Genomic DNA, 21114 nt, shown 5'->3' with positions numbered 1-21114 from the left:
CTCTCTCTTTCTCTTATCGATTTTCGATGGATCGATCTTGGAAAGATTTCAATCAACTTTTTTTTAAATTCTCGCGAAAAAATTGCGGGATAACAAATCTTTCTCAAGAAAAAGATTCGTTGCTTTAAAATATAATATTCGATTCCACGTTTGACCTCTATTTTCTTTTTTTTTTTTTTCGAATAAATTCGAATAACAATGATTATACACGAACGTATACATAAACTAATTATAAATTCGAATTGGGGAAATACGATTTTTTAATAAGCAAGAATCATCTCGTGCGAATCGTAGATGGAAATAAGAGAAATTGGATCAAGAAACGTATCTCATTAAATCTATCAAGATCATCGCTTGAAATCTTCCGTATGAATTTTTATGAATTTTTACAATTCGCCGCGATCTCTTAAGGCGCGCTTAAATTGTTCCCCTTCAAATTCCTCTTTTCCCAAGAGAAATTGTTAAATTGGAAAATAATAGGTAATAAGGTTGTTCGAACTCTCGCATGATAAACCGCGAAGGTCGAGCGGAATATAGATTGAAATCAGCCAGTAATTACAAGTATAATGCTCGTGTACGAGGTGTAACTATTTGAGTTACAATGCAAGAGATCGAATCGATAATCCGGAGGTATTACAGCTAATTACACGGTAGCCACCTGTGGAATCGGCTAGACGTCTAACCATTCGCCTCATTTGCATTTCTGCTCGATACGCGCATTGTCTTTTCTTCCGCCAGGAATTATCCATCTTCGTGTAAATTGGACTTAATATAATCTAATCACTTTTATTACAGTTATTCCTGTGCTCCCTCTTTCTCGTATCCGCTCTTGGAGACCCGATAAGGATAAAAAAAGAGTGAGTAAACGACAGTAAAATACAGATTCAATTCTCTCCACCTCGATATAATAATACGCAATGCAAATTTTTCAGAGCGCCGTTAAACCCACCCCCGAGTCAATACGCTCCGCCTGCAACCTCTTACGGAGTTCCCATAGGATCCACTTACAACGTACCCTCTGATTCCTACGGTGCTCCACCGCCACCGCAACCCCCATCCCCCTCCTACGGCGCCCCTTCGGCTCCATCCTCCTCCTACGGCGCCCCATCCTCCTCCTACGGCGCTCCATCGGCTCCTTCCTCCTCTCACGGCGCCCCATCGGCCCCATCCTCCAGCTACGGCGCCCCATCCTCCAGCTACGGCGCTCCATCGGCTCCTTCCTCCTCCTACGGCGCCCCATCGGCCTCATCCTCCTCTCACGGCGCCCCATCGGCCCCATCCTCCTCCTACGGCGCCCCATCCTCCTCCTACGGCGCCCCATCCTCCAGCTACGGACCCCCGTCCTCCAGTTACGGAGCCCCATCCCCCAGTTATGGTATCCCATTGGACCACGGCGCCCCGTCCTCCAGCTACGGACCCCCGTCCTCCAGCTACGGCGCCCCATCCCCCAGTTACGGCGCCCCATCGGGCCACGGCTCCATCGGAGGCGATCAAGGGTACGGGAGCGGCGGGGGATCGTTGGGAAGCGGGGGAGGTGGAGGGTCGTACGGGCCACCAGCCCAATCGTACGGGCCCCCTCAAGCCCCCCAGGGCAGATGGGAGAAGAAACTGACGTGGAAAGCGGAGTGGAAACGGGTCTGGAAAACGGAGCAGAAGCTGGCTTGGAAGCAGGAGTGGAAGAAGGTGCAGGTGCCGGTGTGGAAGGAGGTTCAGGTGCCCGCGTGGAAGGAGGTGAAGGTGCCGGTTTGGAAGAAGGTGCAGAAGCCGGTGTGGAAGGAGGTGCAGGTGCCCGTGTGGAAGGAGGTGCAGGTCCCCGCGTGGAAGAAGGTTTGGAAACCGGTGTGGAAGGAGGTGCAGGTTCCCGCGTGGAAAGAGGTCCAGGTGCCCGATTGGAAGAAGATCTGGGTCCCGGAATGGGTGAAGATAGGTATACCCGGTGAGCAGTACGTGGGCAAGGATCAGCACGGGTGGCAGTACACGAGCCACGACCTTTGGAAGAAGAAACTGATCTGGAAGCCCGTGTGGAAGAAGGTGTGGAGGACGGAGAAGAAGCAGGTGTGGGTGAGCGAGAAGAAGTTGGAGTGGAAGGCCGAATGGAAGCAGGTGTGGAAGACGGAGAAGAAGCAGGCGTGGGTGGCCGACAAGAAGCTCGTGTGGAAGGAGGAGTCGGTGCAGGTTTGGGTGCCGGAGAAGAAACAGATTTGGGTGACGCAGAAGAAGCAGGTGTGGAAGGACGAGTGGAAGAGCAAGTGGGTGCCTGTTTGGAAGGACGTGCAGGTACCGGCGTGGAAGAAGGTATGGAAGCCCGTTTGGGAGAAAGTTTGGGTACAGGTCCAAACCCACCGCGACGAGCATCACGGCTACAAGTAACTTATCTCCCCACTCCTCCTCCTCTCCCTCTCTCTCTCTCTCCCCCACTCCTTCCTTCCAATATCTTTCCCTACGACACCATGAAATTCGTTCGAATTCGTTAGTCTGAGCAGGGAGAGGGGGATCGAAGGTCTGTTTGTCTTTGAGCTCGTCGTCTCGAGGGAAGAATTGGAATACCACCACGATGCGACTGCGGTGGAACGTAGAAATAGAAATAAGTCCTCTTCCTTGCGAAAGGAATGGAGCTTGGAACGACGAAGAAAGAGAAGAAGACGAGGAATGTTCTTCTATTTCTTTCTTTCTTTTTTTTTTCACTTTTAGACGAATTTCGAAGGTTCATTGTTCGCGAGAATTACTTCGATCGATCGAATGATTTTTTTTTTTTTTTTTTGATGAAAGATTTAAGAAGTAAGAAGTTTTTATCGTACGATTTTATTGTTCGGTCTTTAGAGTTTAAGAACTCTGGTGCTGTTCGTCCATGTCGCCGGACATAGCCATACATGACACATCGAGCGTAACCATTCTTATTTACTTGTAAATAACGATTCTCTTCGTATAGAGAAATATATATATATATAGATATGGATATTTTTGTACGATGTTGTGTATGTTATCGTAATAAAATACAGTTTTTCTTTTTTTTAAATTTTCGAGTTTTGTTTTTCAAACAACACGAGCAAGAATCGATCGAGAAGAATCTGTTTTTTCCCAAATAATTCGATACAATTTATATTCGTAAAAGGGAGTATAATACGTTTTATATCTATATTATATTTGCACGTGGAAAAAGAGGTGAAAAGTAAGTAACAAATGTAAGAAAAATATGGAAAAGTTTCTGATTTGATTAAAGAGATCTCATTAATTCCTCGTTCCGATTTGCAACGAGTCGAAAGTTAACCGATTTTCTTAATCGAATTCTTGCAAAGTCTCGTCTCCACATTCGACGGGATGCCGAGTTTTGCAATCCTCCCCCTCTTTAAAATATTTTCAAGATGCTTTTCTTCCCCCTCTCGGCCATCCTCTTTTCCATCATAGGAAGCATATATCCTCCTCTAAAACGAATCCATAGCGTTGGCTTTCCGCGAATCTCCTTTCTGCCAATTATATCTTATCGTGTTTATCTTAATAATTCAGTAAAAAAAAATGCCTCGTGCATTCGCGCGATAAATTTTGTTACGGGTCAAAACAATTAGCCACGCGCAGTCAAGTAAACGTTATAATTATGAGTAATGATTGATGATCTTGAAATTCAGTGACGTTGACATCATAATCTAGACATTTTTTATTCTTTCAAATAAATTTAAAAAAAAAAGAATTAACACCAAAATCGGCGCCTGTTTTATCATATATGTAAATCTCGAAAAACATCGAATTGTAATTCGATTTTTAATCTTCGTTTTAGAAAATATTTTTTAATCAAACTTTGTCTCGTATCAAACGTTGAACGATAAATAATTTCGGAATTTTTTTTTTGAGTGAGGTGGAGGGGAGATTTCAAAAATTTTGTTTGGAGAAAATACAAATATCGCTCGAGAGATTTTCTTTCTATGATAAATGATTTTTGATAATAAGTTGATATAAAATCAACTTGATTAATAATTATTAACGATCTTCTTTATTAATTGATTAATCTTTCTAGCAAAATAAGATTATTCCTTTATTTGATTTTATATTTAATTATCACTCATATTGATAATAATTTACAATTCAATTTCGATGTAATTAACTTTCTTAATTTTCTTCCCCTATATAGAAATTGAGAAGAAAGAAAGTTTATTAAAAAAAACTTTCTTCCTTCCTCCCACATCCGTGAAATCGTTTATCGATTGACTTCATATCAATTTTTATTCAATGATGTAACATAATCTTCGATAATATCTTACATCCAATCTTTAACACAAAATCTTTATCTAAAATATATCTCGATCTCGAATTCGTTTCAATTCGAATATAACATTAAATTATAATAAATCGATATTAATTTCGGGGAAAAGAAAAATTTCGATCGATCCATTCTTCCATATTCTACTTTTCCAGATTAAAACGTTTCACTCGAATGCAAAAAAAAAAAAAAAAAAAATCTTTTCTTTTTCCCAATTTCGAATTCAATTTCAATTTCAGGGAAAAGAACATTTTCAGATCGAGAGTAAAAATTTCATCTTCCACTCTCTTCCAAAATTTACTTTTCACACGAGTGTAAAAAGTTCCGCGTTTCGATTCCCAAGCGCGGAGGCAGTTGCATAAATACCAGGAATCGTGTTCACATGCTAGGCATTAATTTCCTCTGGATGAAAGCTGTTAGTTTTCTATCGAGACAAAGAGGAAGAGGAGTCGGCGGTAGAGAAAGAGAGGGGGGGAGGGGGAAGATGCTTTCTAGGGATAAGGTGAGATTCAAGGGAACGGGTACATCTCAGGGTCTTCAGGGTCGCGATTCATCGCTCACGACCTTTACTTTCTCCGTTTTCCGTGAGCGTGACAACTTGCTGTGGGATGAGAAAAGGAGACGAGAGGAAAAAAAGAAACAGGATGGCGAGAAGAGATGGAAGGTCGGAAGCGGGCATGCCTGTGTTTAATCATTCTTGATACTTTGAAAGAGAACGCGTGGGGAAAATATATGGGAAAAAGAGACTTTCAAAGAGCGAATTTGATTGATCGCCCTGTCGCCGAGGAAGTTTTTTAAATTCGATAGGAGATGCCACGCACACGTAACTTGATTCGATTCGATAGATTGATAGAAATTTTTTTCAAACATCGCATTCAACGTTTCGAGCGCGATTTAAATCGAGATTGAGATCGATTGATAAAAATGAGTTCAAACGAGAATTGTTTTTTTTTTTTTTGAAAATAGTATAAGTTTTTATTATAAATTGTTATTATTAGTAATCTTGTTAAGTAATTTACTTTTCACACTTGTTTACTTATAAATTCATTGTAATATTCGTTTACTTACTTGTCTTCGTTTTAATTATTATTTCTTATATCTCAAAAAAGTCAACTGTAAAGAAAATAAATTTAAAATTGCTATTGTTTATATTTTTCATAATACGTTATTATTGAAAGTGACATAAATCCATCTGTAGCTAAAAAATTGTTTATTTTCTTTTATCGACATTGCATAACAAAATTTAACAAGTTTATAATTTTAAAAGCATAATTAATCAAGTTGATTCGAACCAACTTCGAATCCTTAAATATTTCGAATATACGAATAACTAGACTTGTACCACCTTCAAAAAGAACGGCTCAATTAATAAACGATAACAAGTTAAAACATCGATAAATAAAAAATTGATAATTAAAACGAGTGCAATCTTTCTTTCTTATCATTATCTTCACGCTCCTATGAATCATTTTTAACTGTAATAATAACGATAATAACGAAAAAATATGGGAAAAAGTAACAAAAAATAAATGTGAAATAAATTCGAAATAATCGCACAATCGCGATCCTAATGTTACTAGAGGAAATATCGCTCTTCCACTTTCTTCGCCGCTATCTCACGGTACAACATTAAAATTCACGATATTTCTTTCCGCGCTTTCTTAACGGAGATAAGGGAAGCCGCTTTCGAACATCCACCTACAGGTGGAAATATCTCTCTGTGCAAGGCAGACACGAGTAGTAAATGCAATTAGCATATAATGATCGCGGGACGAGTTCAAAGAGAAGCTCCAATCAACGCGGCTTCCATGGATGGTGAAAGTTCCGGATACCGGTGGTGGGCGTCTCGTATATAACACGATCGTACGAGCATTAAGTTTCAGAGCTCCGATGATCTCGGAACGCGGTGTTCGTGCGAACGTAGAGAAATAAAAAATTGGAAGACGAAGAGATAGAGAAAAATGAAAAAAAAAAAAAATTAAATGGATTAAAATGTACAAATTTTTAATAAGAATTTATATCTATAGATAATGGATAATATGTATGTGGATTAAATTGCAGAATTTTTTGAATTTTTAGAAATTTTGGAAATTTAAGAAAATTTGGAAAAATTAGATTTAGATTGAAAGAATTAAAAAGGGATTTTACGATTTGATTTTGAGAAGATGATAAAAAAGGAAAAAAAGATTCAATGGATTTGATCAAAGATAAATTTTGAAAATATTTTGAGAAAAATGAATTTCTTTATCGATTTAAATGATCGATACAAAAATATAATCTTGAACTTTTTTTCTGTTTTATAAATATGATACATTATGGATTAAAGATAGCAGGAATATATATTTAAGTTATTGTGACTAGAGAATTTATGTATAATAAATAATAAATAGTAAATGATAGCAAATTCATAACAAGCTTGTAAAATTAACATGAAATCGTGTCATGAATATAAAATTTAGATATTTCATGTTTAATAAATTTCGTGTTTAAAAAAAAAATATTTTGAAAACATAAAATCATATTTTATAACATAAAATCAAAATTTAAATTAGAAAAGAAATATATATAAATTTTTTAATTATTTTAATTATTTATCTTAATTATTAATATTAAAATGTATAGTCCTTTCACGTGAACAATGTGAACAATTAAAATTATTTATGAGTTTGTAAATATTTTTTTTATGTTTTATTTTTATATTTTCATTGTTACATTTATCACTGCAATAATATAATTGCTATTTTTACTATGAGTGGAAAATATACAAAAATTTAAAATTTCAGGAAAAATATTTTTTTTAATAAAAAAATAAAAAATAGAAATTAAACATATTCTCTAACTCTTCCTAATTATTTATGATTTTAATTATTTTTTTCTTCTTATTTTTTAAATGTATTAATACAAATAGTGAAATTTTTTTAAAATCTTTTTTCTTTACAATAAAAAAATTCTATGCAATAAAATCAATATAATATTTTTTCTTTTATATATATGTAGTTATATATGTAGTTTCTAAAGATATTAACAATTTTTTTTTAATAGTTATCAATATTTTATCTACACTATTTCATTTTCAATTAGTCATTTAAAGAAATAACAAAAGAATATTTTTAATACAATTTATATAGTGAATCATATATATACAATATATATATGAATCATATTTTTGCGCTCATAATTTATTAATAATAAATCAAACTATCGAAAGTTATTCATTCTTTATGTATGGCGTGACACGGGGACATATACGATCACATATATTACCCAATAGAAAGTAAATCGTTTATATCGTTGGGTTTTTATAGTAATTGCAATTTACCGATATTTTCATCATAAGATTTACAATGTGGTTTAAGAAAAATTTGAACTTTGTTAAGAACGATATGTTTAATGTTTAATGTTTCTTTTATTTTACATTTTCTAGCAAAGTTCATTTATTATCGTTCTCGTTATCTCGATAATTATATGAATAATATGAATAAGCATTAAAAATATAACATACATATCGCTTATTTGTCACAATAATGATAATGGTACAAAATTTGCAATTTTTATTATATATTATATATAACGTAAAAAAAAAAACCCGTATATGATATATAATAAAACTAATAATTCTCATTGATAAAGTTTCATATTTTAATCACATTATTTTAATTTAAAGGTGACGTCAATTCATTTAATTACGCATTCTTAAACGCAAACTAGTACATTAGTGCTAACTAGTACATGCATCGAATTATAAATATGACTAGTCTTATATTTTTCTACCGCAATTTTATTCTTGATGCAAGCAAATCAAGTGCTTCTTTCGAAAGCTGAATATTGGAGTACTTTTTAATCATTGATCAACTCTCGTATACTACATAGAATGCGAAGAGGCGAAAAGCATCGTCATGATCTACGTTTACTTGACAAGGCCACTTTCACATGAGTTGCTGTGATGAAGACGAGCACGTGTACATTCTTCCTTTGTATATCTCCTCTACGAATCTCTTATTGACAATCCTTTTTTTTTTAAATTTACTTACTCGCGCATGGAGAAAGTATAATTTATAAATTAACGTATTTATCACTGAAAACTTACACAACTCGCGAATATCTTGTTTCCTGGATTGCGTAAGGAACAAAGAAACTTTGGAACTTAAATATTCTCGGGTACTCAAACATCTGAAAATATAAAATTTTTAAATACATGAGAACTTAGGTAGATAGGTTAAAATTTCAAATACACTGATACATTGATACTTAAATATTTAAAAGAGTTAAATATTCGAGCACATTATAATTTATTGAAGATTTTTATAAATTTATGATAATTCTACATGTTTGAGGCAAATTTTAAATTCACATATTTTATAAATTTTATGTTTTCGAATTTGATTATTCAAATTTAATTTGGATGTTTCGAGATTAAAATGATTAAGAGATTAAAATTTCATAGTTTTTTGAATTTTATAAATCATATTTCTTATATTATTATACAAAAAATTTTATTCTCGAAATGAATCAAAATGAATAAAATTTAATCATCAGTATAAATAATAAATGAAAGGAATATTAATAGAAGTTACGTCAGCTATACTGTAAGCGAATAACTAGTTTATTTGCTTTTGTATTGTATGCAATATGAAATCATTTGCAACATAAATGAAATATACAGGTCAATGGTAATGATAGCTTAGAGTAGAAACGTAATTTCACCTAAATAACGTGCATCACTGATCAATTGAAACAAATTTCACTTTCGCGAATTGGGATTAAACGCATTTTACTGCACAATTATATTTTCATAATAAAATTGTGTTATTATTCGTAATAAAATTTATTTTATTTATTTCATGAACATTATTGTTATTTATTGTCTGTTTAAATATTTATAGTCATGGTTTTCAATTTATACTATGAAATAAATTTTATAAACAAATTTTTTTTAATTATATGTTTAAATATATATAAAAGAAACATCATTTGCACGTATTACGAATATAATATTTGTTATGTTATAACGCAACTAATAAATTTAAAAAAATATATATTTGTAAAAATAATTATGTTCTTATCATTTTTCACTTTTTATTAATTAGATTGATTATTATAGATAATAATGTAAAATAGCATGTATATCATATATACATATATGTATACATGTATATATTCACATATATACGTACCTGATATATAACCTAATTTCAAACAAGATTTATAGATTTATATATTATCTGATCGATAAACATTCTGTGACATTCAATTGAACATACAATTAAATATCAAAATTTCACCTGCACAGGACGCATCATTGATTACAGAGTAAGGTTTCACTTTCGAATTGGAATCGTCTCGAATACATCGAGACACTGGACTTTGAACGATGCAACCACAGTTTTTTACTATATTTATAAACATGCCGGAAATTCACTTGGAAACAGCAACTTGAAAATTGACCGAAGATTAACATCGTAAAAAAATTATGAGAAAATTCGTAGAAATTCCGGAAGTTTTTTGGTAAACATTTTCAATAGAATTATACAAAATTATATAAATTTCAAAGATTTATAATTCATATAAATAAGTTTATTGTCTACAAACAATACATTATTCTGCATCTCTTGAGAAATTTTCTAATAATAAAACAATCTTCTAAATAATTATAGAAAAATCAATTTTTCTTACATCTTAAATATGAAAAATTCTATATATAAATATAATAATAATTTAAATTTTAAATAAATATTTCACGAAAATCTTTAATAAGTTTTTTATAAAATTCATGATTTAAACTGTTTTTCTTATTGTTCGATCACATTTCCATGTTAAAATGATAGTTTCACTTTCGACCCAACATAATTTTTTTCGACCTCAGATGCATCTTCAACTCTCTATTCGTCCGAACAGTTTCATACTAAGGATATAACCACCATAGTGACTTTCCCATCGTGAAAATTACTTGTTCGGTTGACTAGAAAAGAGGAGACTGAATCACATGAGAAAAGGATAACTAGCCTTGATGACTTTTAGAATACGATACACTTATTTTTTATTTAGTTATTTGTATTTCCAATAATATCGAATACTATATTTTATTATATTTTATCATATATATAATAATATATAATATAATAAAATAATCACCAATTGAAAAATAAAAATATCTATTATCTTAATTTAATAAAATTTTTTAATATTATTCAAGGAATATGCTAATAATTTTTATTTTTAACATTTAATGTCAAAGAACAACATATAAATTCGTCGATCGTAAATAAGAAAATTTACACCTATTATTGATCTTTGTAAATTCTTCATATGATAATTTTAAATACTCAATGATTTTTCTTGATTATCACAAATTAAAAATACATAAAATAAAATTTTAAATAAGCTAGATCATGAACTTTACCTTGAACTGATGAAATAAAATTTTTGTTACCTAACCGTAAAACACGTTCAATGTGTAGCACTTTATTTATTATCTTTTCATTTGAGAAATATATACATTCAAGAGAATACAATACATATATATATGAAGATACGAAATGTAATTTAACCGAACATTAAATAGGAGATATCTTAAGTTTAGTCGTCAAGGTTAATGACAAGAGAAAATTTCTGCAAAATTAAAATTTATTCAAGCATGGTTGAGTAATCGGCTAATGCTTCCTATTCTTTCAGAACATTCCAGCACGTTCATAAAGTTGTTATAATATGTGAAAGTTAATCTTGGCAATTAGCGCATTCTGACACTATTCATTGTTGGTTCTAACAATTATATTTCACGCCTGCTCGCTTCTTTTGTTCTCCCTCATATTCCAATGTCATTCAAGATCTCACTGCGAAAAAAAAATTTTTATGTTTCCTAAAATGTCGATGTAGATTTCTGTAGAGAGTAGAACATCCGGTTTCCAATCTATACTGTACAGGGATAAGGTATATATCGAGGTCTACGCAATTGCGTGCCAGGAAATCGAAGGAGACACTGTACGCAATCTGCGACCCGAAGAAAATCTACGCAATTCACTTTCAAATAAGAATGTGACACTATGCTTTCTAATAGAATTATATTGATATAGTGTATTCAAATATTTATGTATATAATTCAAAATAAAAGTATTTGATAAAGATGATTTGAAAATTCATTGAAATTCGAGTAATTTTAAAATTTACATGATAATATTTTTAATATCTATAGTATATAAATGTATAAAAATATTTAGAAAAAAGAAATATTTGGGTATCTTTTTTACTTAATAATTTTTTTCAATGAACAATTTTTTCAACTCTAGTAGACCAATATATATCAATTAAATAATATCAATTGAATATATCAATTAAATAAAATAATACATTTAAACTACTTATTTTCGTAATTCTTTTGAATATACAGTTTATTTCAGCCAAAAACAGTATTCTAGTTAATATTGAGATGTCGACCACGAACTATGAAACACCTTTCACTTATTAAAAAGAGCAATCCGTTGTAGTTTAAGGCGTTACGGTTCGTAATAGAATGACGAGATAGATCGAAGTCTAGAGCAAGACTGTTACATCAATTTCCCGACGGTATTTATTACTTTCACTAAACTTCCACATTGCCGGAACTGGTAAATATTCGTACAATATCCAGCTCATATTTTATGTATATTGATATCATATATCAGATATTATAAATTAGACATTCTAATTCAAATATTTCAGTTGAGTTGACATCTATTAAACGTTCGACAAAAATGGTAAAGTGTACCAACTGTCAAGATTTTTCAAACATTTCGAAAATTTATTGTTTCTTATCCAATATAAATCTTCGAAATAAATTTTTGAAAATAGATTATAAGTAAAATAATATCTATTTTTTAAATTAATATTTCATAGTTACTTTTATATTTCATAGTTATTTTCTTCGTAATATTGTTTGATGTTTTTGCCCATGACTTTTTTCCAAATCACAAAGATCACCAACAGAGCACGCTCTTGTTTGTTTGATGTTCATTGAATTCGTTTGCACATTTTTAAATGGAAAGTTCAGTATAATGAAAATGGTATAAGTGACACGTAATATATTACAAGATCATTTTGGCATTGTGTAATAATTAGATTTGATTATTAAATCGTCAATTTAAGTGTGAATAAAATAATGTTATTTACAACGAAATAGATTGGCCATTTTTTTTAATAAAAATCACAAGTTTTAATTGACAATGATGTATGGAAACAATAATAACATAACAATCATTAACGTTTATTAATATTAATTATTAACAATTTGTCAATTAACAATTAACAATTAACAATTATTAATATTAATTATTAACAATTTGTCAATATGGATATGAATGTGTAATGCATATCTGTAAATATCTATTTGACGATATTTATAGTATGTAATCTTCTTTCATTTCTAAGAAATTAAGATATTAAAATAAAAATTAAAATCGAGTGTTACTGATAAAATAAATTATATGCTTTTTTATAATAATTTCATTATAAAAGTACTATTTTTTTCAAGAATTTACAATATTTACAATATTTTTTAAAACTAAAAAAAAAAAAATGTTTTCTTTGAATAACTAATAATTCGATTTACTATGATTTTAAATTTTTAATTAGTTTTTTAAAATTTGATATCCTTCTTCGTCATTAGTGAAAAGCAAAACATTTTAAATAAAATCAAAAGAAACTCGAAAGATATATATCATAAAATAAGAAAAATAAAACTTTCATTTTATACACATGGTTGCTCATTCCTTTGATTATCGTCGATTATTCAAGATAGACAAGTGAGAAGAAAAAATTACTGATGGAGAAATTCGTCTAAAGATTTAAATCAATTACTTCAATAAAATCAATAGAAACATGAATTGATTTAGGAAAATTGAAATGGAAAGTATCATGCAGAATTTTATTTTGTTTTGAAATAGATACAAGAAATAATAGATCTATTCTTTACATGTACGTATTTAAAAATAAATAAATAAAATTACCATTTTCATAGAATTGTTCATAGAATTTCTATTGTCTTTTTTTAAGAATGTGATATAAATATATATTATTTTATTTTATAAAGAATTTAACTTAAATTAATTACAATTTTACAGATGAGATTTTATACTTTTTTTCTGAACTTTTAATGAAAAAATAGAGAGAAGATCTAATTCTACTTCTGATAAGAACTAAACCATTTCCAAAAACATATAGTAATTGTTTTCTGTAAATTTTTTATTGAGACTCATAACCCAAATATGAAGAAAAGACATTTCGAGATACAAGCAAGATATCAGCTAGTTACCTCGAGGGCGGACGTTTAGAAAGCTGTAAGTATTCGCCCATAAGTCGACCATCTCGAGTGCAAATACAAATTTCTAAAATATTTCGATTCTTTATTTACTGTCGTGTCTTTGGAACGTTTCAAATATCCCTTTTCTATTTGCACCCATGCATCAAACGATACATGTGTCACATCATATCCCTTTCTATGTATATAAATATTCTTCAAAATATTTGCTTGCTATGTTGAATTTTTTTACTACATTAAAATCAATCGCCTACTAATTTTTTTTTTAAACAAGAAATAACAGTCAATATTTATTTCGCATTTATCTTTTAAATTACGACACACAATTATGTAAACTTAAAGTTATTATAATTCATAAAAAAAGGTTAATATTTTAAGAATAATGATTTTCAATTTTCAACAATGACAATAAGATTTTTTTTTGAAGTTAAAAGAAAATATCAAGCGAAAACTAATATCCCGGACACGAAGAAACAGTGAAACGTTCGTTTGAACTATTCTTCGATACAAACCTGAATATCTAGGGCAACTAGGCGACTAAGTGATTTACGAACTAGAATACTTGAAACATATCGTAAAAAATTTCATGTGCAATCAGGCATCTGACTTTGTAAAATGAAGAATTCACTTTCATTCCATGAATATACATGTATTTTTGTTGCATATTTCACGCGAATTTAGATAATTATCACTCAATTAAACAAATTTTTGAAGCGAAGAATATTATATTTTATACTTTTTCGTAACATTTATTTTTTTTAGCTTATAATTTTTATTTTTTATTTTCACTAGTTTCCATTTTTCATGGATCTTTAATCTTTATTATATTTCTCCGTATTTTTATTTATTTATTTTTTTTTAAATTCTATTTCTCATTAAATTTGTCGATAAAATATTGAAACAAATTTCACGATTGGTTGAAATTTCAAAGAAAATTATTTAAATAACGAGTCGTTGCTTTTGCATTATAATGTTTCTTTCCGCTTTAGCATGTACTTTCACCAGTGCAGGCGTCTGTGATTATGAGCTTTTCAAATAAAACGCAATGCCGCCATAATTTGCGCACGTTGTTTCGTTTCAAACATAAATCTTGCAAAAGTATGTAATACGTAGAACATAACTTCTCTTTTTCTTATATCTTTTCTGTTAAGAATAAAATTCATTTTTTTCACATCTTGTAGTGATCTTGATACAAATTTTAATAAAACTTGATTAAATAAGATATTACTACATACTATTTGTCGCATGGCTGATGAATAATTTAATAACATAATTTAAAATAAAATTTTGCAAATATATTTTATTTGGAAGTGGATTTGAATGCTTAATTAATGAAAGAAAACACATTAGAAATAATGATTAGAAATAATTGATTTTCATTCGAAAGAAAAATATATACAATGATTCTTTTGCAACAACAATTAATTCTATTTTTCATAAAACATTAAGTTTATAAATAATAACTTTGGTTAAATTATTTAATTTAAAATATTGGAAATAATCCAAACTATATTGTAATCGTTTAATGTTACCATTCTTAAAGTATAAAAATTTCTATCCCCATTTAGAATAATTTTCAAATGCATTAACAATATAAAATATTTTAATTTATTATTGCAGCAAAGGAAACAACTTTGGTTCAAAATATAGCTTTACTCAAGTGATAATCTCGCGTCAATCGGACGCCTTTATAGCAATCAATGATGACAGAATATGTGAAAGGAAAAACGATGGTGGTCCAACCGTGGAGCCACCTTCCTGCAATCTTCCGGGAGAGAAACCTACGTGGACATAAAAACGGTTAGTCAATCATTCAAGAGGAAAAAATTCGCGTGAAATACGATGTGGGTACGGTCGATCTCCTTTTACCATTACTTTTCCATCTAGGTAATCTGGAGCACCAGGTATAACCTTGCTACATAACCTTGCCTCTCCATGAACTTCGCCTTCACTGGACAGAGCCGCTGTAAATATCAAGAGAGCGAAACCGTAAGGCTTGCCCGACCGGATCGCGTTCCCGATCACTTTCTCCGGAACGATGGCCCCTCGTATAAAGAAAGATCGTTGGTCTGGGAGGTGGACAAGGAGGAAGGAGAGCGAACGTAGCGATGGGATTAAGTTTCTTTTGAACTTAATAAATAATTACCATGCTTTTCCGTTGGGATAATTATAAAATATTATGCACGTGTCATTCGTAAGATTTACGATATTAATTATCAGAAGAATTACATGACATCGAGATACATAAAGATAAAACACGAAGTGAAATATAAAGGAATAGAACAAAGTTTAGAGTGGAATCAATTTTAAAGATCTCTATTCAATTTTTTAAACGATCTCACAGATATATCAGTATAATAAAATGTAAAAGAATAGGATGAAAGGTAAATAAGATTGTACTGAAAGATAAGATGTATGTTATACATAATTTAAAAACGAAAACATTAAATCATTAAAATTTAAATCTAGGAGAGAAAAATTCAAAGGCTTTCGAAGACGTCATAATATTTTTCACATCGAACAACGTGATCTAATCAACCGACAAAAAGTAAGAAACGAGATTGGTCCCAACGCTAAACAGTCGAGTTTCCGTAACATAGCCTCGCCGGAATCCACCACTATCATGTCTCGATTTCCTCCAACTATGGGACTACCTCCACCTCCAGGCCGATTTTACCACCACTTTTACCATCTGGCCCAGACACACCACAAGTTACCTTCAGACGATGGCACTGGGGGAGAATACGCGCCTATATAACTACGGCGTTCCACTGATTGGACGAAGTAACTTACGTTTTCCTGCACTTAGGGAACAAGAATACGCGGCCCGAGCCCGACGGGCGGCATTGCGAGAAATATGAGGATTCGCCCGGGATGCGTGGTCAGTTTTTATTTTTAAAATACGTTTTCATGACGTTTTCGTCGACTTCATCCATATCCGTGAAACTTTTAAATATCCTTTCTTAGTAAGGTGGATGTTCTCGAATGATTTCATCGTAACAAGGATGCGAATAAAACAATAGGTGATACTTTCGAGATTCATCGTATCTGGAGTAAGTAGTGTCTATCGAAGAATGGTAATCATTTGTCAATTTTATTTTATTTGAGATTTTTTCATTCATTAAAATTTGATTACCGTTTAATGATTAGACCATTAAATGCTCCAGATGATTATTAAGCTGAAAAATAGAATTAATGGTAAATTTGTAAATAGTAATATATTTATAACATATACACATATTTGTAATAGATTATTACTTTTAATTACTTTTCAGTTTTCAGAGAAAATTGAAGAAAAAATGGATTTTCAGATTTGTAGAAATTTATTAGTGAATAATTATAAAATTCATATTCAAAAATTCATATTATATTTCTTCAATAATGATTATAATTCTTTTCAGTTATGATATATATAATAATTTAAGAACAGTAGTCAAAACCGGAACTATATGACACCGGCTACCAGTCGACGAACATGTTACTTGATTATCGATCAGCGTCGAGTTTCGAAAGTGATGTTCCATAAACGAACAGTCGTTAAGAGTCATGTCTAAAACATAGCTGCAAAAAATAGAGATTTTTCCATTTTGCATGAACATTCATATTCCGGGTTCTTATCGAGATTTAAATGAGATCGAATAAACCAGCACTCTGGAATTCAAAGATGAAGAAAACAGATAATGCTAAATCTTAACACGCATTTGTAGTGAAATTTCATAACATTCCTGCAATTATATTGTTCACAGATTGCACTAGTGGTGCTATTGCAAGTCGCATTTGTGGCGAGCAAAGCAGTGGATCAAAATCAGCTGCAACAGAAGTCTCAGCAACAAACTCAGTAAGTTTAATTGCTTTTATATTAATTATTTTTTTATTATACTTTTCTTTATATCAATTATCTTTGAATTATTAATAAATTATTTTAAAAGATATTTAAGGACGATAACAATACTTTAAATAATTTTTATATATAGATATGGCACATTGGCACAAAAGAGATGGAGTGATGACTTGGGAAGTCACAGTAATTTGGGTTCCGGCTATGGTGGAGATTCAAGCGGTCATGGTGGTGACATAGGTGGTGGTGATGGAGGTGGTTTTGGTCATTCTGGAGGAGCAACAGCACTTTCTACAAATTTTGGTCATTCTGGAGGTGATGACGCTAATGGTGGTTTTGGTCATTCTGGAGGTGGTGATATTAGCGGTGGTTTTGGTCATTCTGGAGGTGGTGACATTGGTGCTAATTTTGGCCATTCTGGAGGCGGTGGGAATGGTGCAGCAATCGAAGAACATCATGACGATCATCATGATCATCACGATCATGGCTATTGGAAGAAGAAGCTTATCTGGAAACCAGGATGGAAAAAAATTTGGAAACCAGCAAAAAAACAAATCTGGAAACCTGCTTGGAAAAAAATTTGGAAACCCGTATGGGTTCCAACGCAAAAGGCAATATGGAAGGACATTCAAGTACCAGTTTGGAAAAAAATTTGGAAACCAGTGTGGAAGGAAATACAAGTCCCGGTATGGAAGGATATTCAGGTACCAGCCTGGAAAAAGATCTGGAAACCCGTTTGGAAACCCATAAAAGTTCCAGCATGGAAGGAAATTCAGGTACCCGCATGGAAAAGAATCTGGAAACCGGTTTGGAAAGAAATTCAAGTACCAGCCTGGAAAGATATTCAGGTACCAGCTTGGAAAAAGATCTGGATACCTGAATGGGTCAAGATCGGCATTCCCGGAGAACATTATCACGGTACTGATCATCATGGATGGCAGTATACCAGTCATGATTTGTGGAAGAAAAAACTAATTTGGAAACCATTGTGGAAAAAGTATTGGAAACCAGCAAAAAAACAGATCTGGGTACCAGACAAAAAGTTAGAATGGGTGGAAGCCTGGAAACAAATTTGGAAACCAGCTAAAAAACAAATTTGGGTGGACGACAAAAAACTTATTTGGAAGGAAGAATGGAAACAAATTTGGAAACCATCCAAAAAACTTATTTGGGTCCCTGATAAAAAATTGGAATGGAAAGAGGCTTGGAAACAAATTTGGAAGACTGATAAGAAGCTCGAATGGGTACCTGATAAAAAGTTAGCCTGGAAAGAGGCTTGGAAGCAAATTTGGGTACCAGCTTGGAAAGAAATTTGGGTTCCAGCATGGAAAAAAATTTGGAAACCAGTCTGGATATCGGAATGGTTTCCTATAGACGATCACCATCCTCATCACGGATGGGATCGGAAGGATACACAGGCTCAAGATTCTCAGATAGCTCCTTACAGTCCTGACACTATTTCAAAGCAAAATGCTCAGAGTCAGCAACAACAATATCAAATCGATGAAAATAAGATCAGATGGGATAGATCATTAAAGGCTGAAACTCCATCGATTAGTCAAGATCTGGTACCACCACCGGCAAAGAATCAAAGCGGTTTAGCACAAAATTTTACGTTTTCCCAACGCTGATTAAACAGTATGAACTTTTACAAAAAATTATTTGAGAAAGTATTGTAACATAAGCCACTGTATATATTATTTTAGTCGTAAAAATAAGTTGTAGAGAGTTAAAAAGATTAATCGACAAAGTCCGTATTCTAATGCGTTTTATGTATATTTCCTCTACCCTTTTTTTTATACAATGTTGTTGTTATCTTTCTTTGTTAACCGATGTCGTTATGAATAAAGTTAATTAATATTTTGTTAAAGTGAATCTCTTATTATTCTTTTATCCTTCTTTTCCAATTATATTACAAGTGAAATTTATAGAAACTTATATTTTTTGGTAAGAAGAAAATTATTAATGATACAAATTATTTTATTTATTATTTAAATTTCATTACTCAAATAATACGTAACATAAATTGGCAATTTATATAGTCAAAATTGAATCAAAAATATATGTGGCAAAAAATAACTTGATAAATTGAATTTTTATTAATATTATATGAATTTTCAATAAAAATAAAAATAACGTTTCTCCAACGTTTCTTAATTCCATTTATTTTCACCTTTTTTTCAAACATTCAATCTTCATTTATTATTATTATCAATATAATTATTAATACTTTATTAACACTTTTGCATTATTATATCGCTTATCACGGAATCTAGATTTAACATGACGCAACGTGACCATGCGATCGAGCCGCAGCTGCTGCGAAACCGGAGAAAGTTCATATCTATTATGGAAGGAAGTTAAATCGCGTTATATATAGGAGACCTCGACCATAGTGAAAGTATCCATACACTCATACATCTCACATATATACACCTACAAAAAGAAATAAATTAATTCGTTATTGAGTTACTATAGTACAGTCAGTAACTTACATATATTCTTATATATATCCAGCTGTGTTATAAAATCAGATCTATGCTATGTTTATATACGAACAGAATAAATACGAATGAACACGAATGAATATAAACGAAGGAAGCAACATGTACGAATACATAGAAATAATTTATTCCTGTTTGTTGATATTCGATTCTAGCGTTTGATTTCATTACTTTAAATAAAGAAGCATGAATAGAGCACAGAAGTCAAAAATTTAATTGTTTAACTTCATATTAAAGATGTAAATGTATGCGTAATACTATTAAATTTCACATTAACATAACACATTTGATATGGTATATTCGATACACGACGTTGCACAAAAGCATTCTTTTTTTGATACTCTTCACATCAGTCTTTCTAAACAGTTATGTACATAAGTAAAATTTTTCACCTCTATATATTTATGTTTATGTTAAGATATTTATGTTTATGTTAAGAGATTTAATGATACTACTAGTATAATAAGTATACAACATGTTGCAGATTATGTTTATTGATGTTTGTCACGCTTATAATTTGATGTTTCTTCATGTTTGTTCGTCAGTCATAAACTTGACTTAATAAGTCATATATGTGCATTACGCCGTGGAATTGGCCTCAATACACGACGAGAGAAACTTGCTTTGATCCAACTATACCGTGAGGTCAGACTTTTCATGTGTTGTGTCAAAGAAAAAAGAATCGGAGAAATGTCGTATATTTTCTAATCGACTTACCGGCCATTGCGGTTTTCACTTTACTCAGTCTCTTTGTGTCGATGTTTCGTCTCGATATTTTATTTCGATATTTCATTTCGATAAAATTTATCGAAAATTTAGTGTAACTATAGTAAAATCTTTTTATTGAAAAATTTTAATAAAGAAAATTAGAAAAATTAAAATTTTATTAAAGAAAATTGAAAAAATTGTTTTATATATTTCTTAATGTAATATAATTAAATGTAATTATGTATATCAATATCGAACGATTATAGTTGAATTTTACAAATCAAAAACATAACATAATTCATGCACAAGAGATATAATAGAGAACAATTATATAACATCTTAAATAGTTTCTAATTTAAATTACGATCAATATAAAATGATACGAATTTAATGGTGATCAAAAATGACTTGATTTTTTTCCGTTATTGAGTGGTAATTATACAATTTTTTGACTAGAAAATAATTATAATCTAAATATTTTATATATATATATATACAATAAAAATTAATTTTTATACATTTA

At 31.1% G+C, this 21114-nt stretch overlaps 1 protein-coding gene and 1 long non-coding RNA gene across 3 annotated transcripts; one reads left to right on the top strand and one right to left on the bottom strand.

Annotated features, from left to right (window-relative positions):
* Positions 1 to 7357: 7357 nt before the first annotated feature.
* On the bottom strand, positions 7358 to 9793 carry LOC133666505 (uncharacterized). The gene is made up of 2 exons (XR_009830718.1): positions 9427 to 9793; positions 7358 to 8422 (listed from the first exon to the last, which is right to left on the bottom strand). It is a non-coding gene; the product is annotated as an uncharacterized LOC133666505 (long non-coding RNA).
* Positions 9794 to 11756: 1963 nt separating this feature from the next.
* Positions 11757 to 19249, top strand: LOC114577719 (uncharacterized). 2 transcript variants are annotated; one of them, XM_062076946.1, is made up of 8 exons: positions 11757 to 11812; positions 13023 to 13198; positions 13345 to 13560; positions 15162 to 15341; positions 15429 to 15925; positions 16011 to 16422; positions 17288 to 17379; positions 17516 to 19249. In XM_062076946.1, exons 6-8 carry the CDS (start codon positions 16399 to 16401, stop codon positions 19008 to 19010), a joined length of 1611 nt encoding a protein of 536 aa, XP_061932930.1. In that variant the 5' UTR covers positions 11757 to 11812; positions 13023 to 13198; positions 13345 to 13560; positions 15162 to 15341; positions 15429 to 15925; positions 16011 to 16398; the 3' UTR covers positions 19011 to 19249. The 2 variants fall into 2 exon arrangements, with proteins under 2 accessions (XP_061932930.1, XP_061932929.1); XM_062076945.1 differs by having other exon boundaries at positions 15429 to 16422.
* The last annotated feature ends 1865 nt before the right edge of the window (positions 19250 to 21114 follow it).

This window comes from Apis cerana, linkage group LG7, assembly GCF_029169275.1.
Source record: "Apis cerana isolate GH-2021 linkage group LG7, AcerK_1.0, whole genome shotgun sequence".
NCBI classification, from domain to species: Eukaryota; Metazoa; Arthropoda; class Insecta; order Hymenoptera; family Apidae; genus Apis; species Apis cerana.
This window is presented reverse-complemented; position numbering and strand designations above follow the sequence as displayed.

Excerpts from the sequence above, each read along its gene's own strand:
- LOC114577719 (XM_062076946.1), top strand. The coding sequence starts at position 16,399 with ATGAGGATTCGCCCGGGATGCGTG. Across the intron at positions 16,423-17,287 it reads GGATTCGCCCGGGATGCGTG|ATTGCACTAGTGGTGCTATT; the intron begins GTCAGTTTTTAT and ends TATTGTTCACAG. Across the intron at positions 17,380-17,515 it reads AAGTCTCAGCAACAAACTCA|ATATGGCACATTGGCACAAA; the intron begins GTAAGTTTAATT and ends TTTTATATATAG.